The 6,301-nt window shown below is 37.7% G+C and overlaps 1 protein-coding gene across 1 annotated transcript; it reads left to right on the top strand.

Annotated features, from left to right (window-relative positions):
• Positions 1-578: 578 nt before the first annotated feature.
• Positions 579-4,593, top strand: LOC111884519 (PWWP domain-containing protein 1). The gene is made up of 3 exons (XM_052767946.1): positions 579-733; positions 862-1,665; positions 2,573-4,593. Exons 2-3 carry the CDS (start codon positions 954-956, stop codon positions 4,432-4,434), a joined length of 2,574 nt encoding a protein of 857 aa, XP_052623906.1. The 5' UTR covers positions 579-733; positions 862-953; the 3' UTR covers positions 4,435-4,593.
• The last annotated feature ends 1,708 nt before the right edge of the window (positions 4,594-6,301 follow it).

Consider the following 6,301-nt stretch of genomic DNA (forward strand, 5'->3'; position numbering starts at 1 on the left):
ATTATTTAATTATAGATTACTATATTTGATATTATATAAAGTACAAATTTCTACTTTACTTTTTGTTTTAATGCAATTAGTTACAATATCATTTATATTAGATAAATTGTTAAGCTTAATGAATTAAATTTAATATGAATTAATATATTTATTTTAAATCATATTAACATGCAAGCGCACTCAAAAGTTGTAGTAACCATTTTTCATATTAATTTATTATTTGTTATATATATAAATCAACATACATTTTATATATAATTTATACAACTTAAACGGTCTAAAAAATCATAAATTAATAATAAAAATAACAACTAATATAAAATTATGACATTTAATAGATTAACTTTTGATTTGATACTATTTTTATATATAAATATTAAATAATAATTTGTTAAAAATTATTATTTTAATTAAATAATTATATTCTCAGTCCGATTTGCTAATATAAACAAAAAAATATACTTCACAATTAAAAGAACTTTGCAAGACCTTAGTGAATTGCATTCAGTTATGCATGAAAAACACATGATATCATGTTTTTTTAATACTATCGAAATATTTTAACACATTGCTAAAATTGGAAAGAATTGCAGAAGTATTTATTAATTTTAATTTCTCACGATTAAAAAGCTAAAAAACGCCTTGCATCGCCGAAGCTCGGCAGAATCTCTCCTAGGGTTTTCATAACCACACATCCCCTCCGGTGGTTGCACATCTTCCACCGTTGTCGCTTGTATGTTCCACCAATTCCATCCCTTATTCTTTATTCTTCATCATTGTAATCGGTTTTTGTGATCTTGAATCAAACGATAGTACAAATTACAAACCCTAGACATAATCAGAATCTGTTGTTGATGGCAGCACTGATAGTACAGTAAAATCTTCATTGGCATAAAGAATTGGCTCCTCCGACAACGTCATGAAAGTGTAGGTCGGTGTGTTACGGCGGTAGCATGGGTAGTGTTTCGCAGGAAGGAAATATCGGTAATGTAAACAACAGAGGAGCTGGGGATTCGATAGAGGTATCTCCTGATTATGGATTTGAAGTAGGGGATATGGTTTGGGGAAAAGTGAAATCCCATCCTTGGTGGCCTGGCCATGTGTACAGTGAAGATCTTGCAACCCCTTCAGTCCGCCGATCAAAGAAGGATGGTCTATTGTTGGTTGCGTTTTTCGGTGACAGTAGCTATGGATGGTTTGATTCTTCAGAACTTATGCCATTTGATTCCAATTTTGCCGAGAAGTCTCTACAGACTAATTCAAAAACATTTGTTAAGGCTTTGGAGGAGGCTATTGATGAAGTAAGGAGGCGGAGTGCTCTTGGATTGTCTTGTATGTGTCGGAATGAGCAGAATTTCAGGAAGACCGATGCACAGGGTTTTGTTGCTGTTGATGTGGTGGATTATGAGCCTGGAGCTGTATATTCAATTAACACAATTCGGAAAGCCAGGGAAAGTTTCCAGCCAAGATTAGCTCTTGATTTTGTAAGGGAGCTGGCTTTAGAACCTACAGATGAACATGATGACATTGATTTTATAAAGAACAAGGCCATTGTTATGTCTTACAGAAGGGCAGTTTATTATGATCAGGCATTTGGTGGTGATATTATTCGCCCATTACCTGGATCTATACAAGTATCAACCTCTGGAAAAAAGCCATCTAAAGGTATTGATAAATGTTCTTTTTTGTTTCTTTTCCCTCTTTATTTCTTCTTTCATATCAACTGGTTGAAAACCCCCTACTGTTTTTTTAACAAATTAGATGTTCTTAACTTCTTATGGTGGTCTTACTTACCTTTGTTAAATTGCATTTTGTTGTGTGTTTTGAAGATTCATGAATGATTGTATTTTCTTTTCATGTCAAAGTGGTTTTATCTCATAACAAAGAACATTTTAGGGCTGATTAAATTTACTGCTTGGGAAACATGAAGGAGCAAGTTAGCCAAGTTTACTAATGTTCCCATGGCATGAACTGAAAAAAAAATGAGATATCATAAAAGTTAAAAGACTTATATCTATATTGATTCTCATCATTATGCCAAATCGAAACCTACCTTCAACACATAATTAGGGTTAGAATTAATATATCTATGATATATCATATATCACATGCTTTTGAGCAAATGCACTTCACCATTGTTATTGTGGTGATATGCAAAAATTGGACCTCTTTTATGTCCTTGTTAGTTATAATTAGTTCTTATTGTAATTTGTTTATTCTTGGTAGTTAGAATGTAACTATAAGCCAGTGTTTGGTATGATGGAATCGGGGAAGGAATGGAATGGAATGGTTCATTCCGTTGAATGAAAAAAAGAAAACTTTATTGGTTTTAATGAGCATTTATTAAGTTTAGTTTCTTTCCTTTTGTTGATGAAAGCTCAATAGGTATAAACTTATAATTAAAATAATCAATAGAGTAGATAATTATACATTCTATTTAAAATACATTCTAATAAATTCATATTCCATTCCTACATAGTACAAACCACAAGCCAACCAAACATGATCATGGAATGGAATTCAATGACTCATTCCATTATCTCACTCTCACATGAGTTGTTACTTTTTACAGCTCCATTGAGTGGGCGACAGGTGTTTAGTGACACTCCAAGCAAGCTTAAAACCCCTTCAAATGCTAAACCTAATAAACCTAAGACAGATAAATATCTTTTCAAAAGAAGACAAAAAGTCAAAGAGTCAACCCCTGAAGATATCGAAGATCCAATACTTGCAACATTAAAAGTTTCAACCAATGAAGACACATCCAAACCCATTATTGTTCCAGAATCATCCAATAATCCTCTTGATTTTGAAATCAACATACCCATTATTTCTCTAATTCACAAGTCTTCAAATCTCCAAAAATTTGTCACCCAAAATGGCTTTCCAAATTCACACCTCCATAAAATTAGTTCCCCAGAGAAGAAGATAAAGAAAAGAAAAAAAGAATCTTCAATGGAGAAAGTTGAAGTCCCGGAGGAACAAAAGAAAAGAAAAAAAGAATCTTTAATTCATGATCATGATCATGATGGTCATAGCCCTGAAATGGAGCTGCCACGTGTCCTGGCAGATTTGCATTCATTAGCTCTTGATCCTTTTCATACTAATAACAGAAAACTCCGGCAGATTTTTCTAAAGTTCCGGTCACTTGTATTCCAAAAAAGCTTAAACTCAGTCACTCAAAACGGAATTAAATCCCCGGTGGTCGCCGGAGCTCCACCGGTAAAACCACCACCGCCACCACTTCCACCGCCACCGCCACTGTCGGGTGGCATCAAGCGGGATCGCGATGAAGAAACCGTTGCGAAAAAGAAAAAGATAAAGAAAATCGATGAAGATGGCGGGCGGCAGACGGCAGGCGTAAAACCGAGGAAATCCGGGCAGGAGGTCGGGCAGCGGGCAGGGGCAGAGGAAGAGGAACGGACTACTTTAAAGATGGAGTTTCCATCGGGAGAATCATTGCCGTCTATTAGTGAGCTGAAGGCGAAGTTGGGGCGTTATGGAACGATGGATCATGATGGGACCCGCATATATTGGAAGACTTTCACGTGTCTTGTGGTTTACAAATACAAGGCGGATGCTCTGGCGGCATTGAAGGCGGTCACCGCCACTGGAAGTTCAAGTTGCAGTCTGTTTGGGAGCACCAATGTAAAGTATAGTCTCAAGGAGATTTCCAATTCCGAACCGTCTGCCAAAGTCTCCGACCGCCAGCCGCCAGCGGAGGACACGACGGCTGTGGTGGTGGCGGTGGATACGCCAGTGAAATCGTGTTTGAAGAAATCCGGTGGTGGTGAAGATGGCGGCAGAAAGATTTCTCGTGTAAAATTCAATTTGGCCAGAGACGAAAGAGTGTCGGTGGCACCACCACTAGTTCCATTGCAGCCGCTGCCTTTAGCATCACCGCCGCCACCACGGAGGTCTATGAACTACATCAAACCATCGGCACCACCATCATTGCCGCCACAGTCGATGTTGGTGGCACCACCACCATCGCGTCCACTGCTAGTTCCATTGCAGCCGCCACCTTTAGCATCTCCGCCACCACAACGGAGGTCTATGAACTACAGCAAACCATCGGCACCACCATCATTGCCGCCACAGTCGATGCTGGTGGCACCACCGCCATCGCCGCCACCTTTAGTTCCATTGCACCCGCCACCTTTAGCATCTCCGCCACCACAACGGAGGTCTATGAACTACAACAAACCATTGGCACCACCATCATTGCCGCCACAGTCGATGCTGGTGGCACCGCCACCGCCACGACCGCTAGCTCAAGCGCCACGGTTAAACAGACCTGCCGCCATGCCACCAGCACCGCCGCGGCCAAATGTTGATATTGCACAGCAAATGGTGAGCCTTTTGACAAGATGTAATGATGTGGTGGCACATGTTACGGGTATTTTAGGATATGTGCCTTACCATCCTTTGTAAAATAAGCATGTGTTTGTTCTTTGTTGTTAAAAAATGGTTTTGTCATGAAAATTAAATAGCCATGTGTAATGTAAAACAAGTGGTGAAATGATTTGAGGCTAACTGTAGTTGAGAAGGGAATATATGCCAAAACAAAAGTATAGAGATGGATTTTTTTAATTGTGACCTTATGGTGTTCCATCTTCTAAGTAAGCTTGCTTTCTTTCGTTATGTTGCTAATATTGGGTTTGTTTAAATTTGATTTTTCTTGTACTTCTTGATTGGTTGTTGATCTTGTGTATGACTTTTACGGACGTGATGCACAAGTTGATAGTATGGAATCTTTTTTTTTTTTTTTTAATTATTATCGTGTACAAAATTTTGGACATGAGCTTCTTCTTTCGGCTTTTGTTGGGCTAAAGTTTTTGAGCAGTAGTAGGAAAAACTAGAAATGTAGATGAGAAATTGTTGGGTTCTTTTGAATGAGATGAAGAATGCATGATTTACACATTGCGAGATAAATGTGGAGTATGCAACAGACCAAAAGGTTAAAACATATGTGAATCAGTAGATCTTGATCATAATGAATGAAGAATTTGTTAGTGAATGTTGGCATAGAAATTAGACCAATTTATGTATTATTATTTATATGCATAGAAACCACCAAAGAAACTAACATAAAGACAACCAACGTAGTGGTATACCACCACTAGTCCACTACGATCGTGATAAACCGATATTATGCTAGATGATGTCCTATCTTGGTTGCAATATTTAGAGGATACAGCTGAATGTTGGCATTTGGAAGAAACCCTATTGATTTGTGTGAAATTGTTTGGAATTATGGGTGAACTTTCATACATGTAACCTTAAACTTGATGGGCCTTGAGAGTCTCTCCTAGTCCTATCTAAGTTGATGACATACACATCGTGCATGCCTTTTGGTGTGAGATGATCTCGAGTGCAAGTTGTTTTCCCATGGTTTTTGGTTTGCATCGTTCTTCGGTTGAGATCTCATTGTGCCCAGATGCCCAACGGTTGCATCTTGCCCATTTACTACCCTTGCAACAACTCCCACATGTAGGTTTGCTTTGGTGGATCTCTTTATTTTCCCCCTAAATATCAAGGATGATGTTCATTTCATTTAGCACCTAAATGCACATAAGTCACTTGACTTTATTTGGCTTCAACTCGTTTAAGCATGTCCCGAGTCATCATACATCACCTGTGATTCCATTTATGGTGTTTCACTCCCTTTATACCATGTATAACCCATCATCTATCTAGCTTGTATAAAGTATTAGCAAACAATATTGGGTAAATTTGTAACCTTTTCAAATAACTCCATAACAAGCACAGTCTAAACTCATCCATGGGCACTTTTGATAAGTATATTGTGCCTGTATTTTCACCAATCTTTGCATTGGGGCCTTATCCCACACCAATGGTCTAGCATCCCAATTCAAGACTTTTATCATCCGATCTTCATTAGTCATCTTGTGTCCAAATAACTTTTACAATGAAACAAAGTTATGAAAGCTCGTATAAATTAAGATTCTAATTGGTATACCATTCACATTTGTACTCAAAATTGGAGTCATTTGGCCTCTACATTGGGTGCCTCATTTCTTGATTTCTCATCTTACCCTTGGCATCTAGTGTTGATAACTTGCATAAACTCTATCATACTCCTCTAATTGCATCTTTTCTGTTGCAACCATCATTGATTTGAAACTTGCTTTCTTCAATAAATCCTGTGCATGGTGTGGTTTGTCCTAGACATAATACTTGCTTAGATGTGTGATTTCCTTCTTTGGTGGGCTTTGTTTTTCCTTGTTCCAAACTAGGACAAGACTTTTCGTCCATCTTTATTAGGAAAAATGTCATA

The sequence above is a fragment of the Lactuca sativa genome, chromosome 9, assembly GCF_002870075.4.
Source record: "Lactuca sativa cultivar Salinas chromosome 9, Lsat_Salinas_v11, whole genome shotgun sequence".
Taxonomy (NCBI): Eukaryota; Viridiplantae; Streptophyta; class Magnoliopsida; order Asterales; family Asteraceae; genus Lactuca; species Lactuca sativa.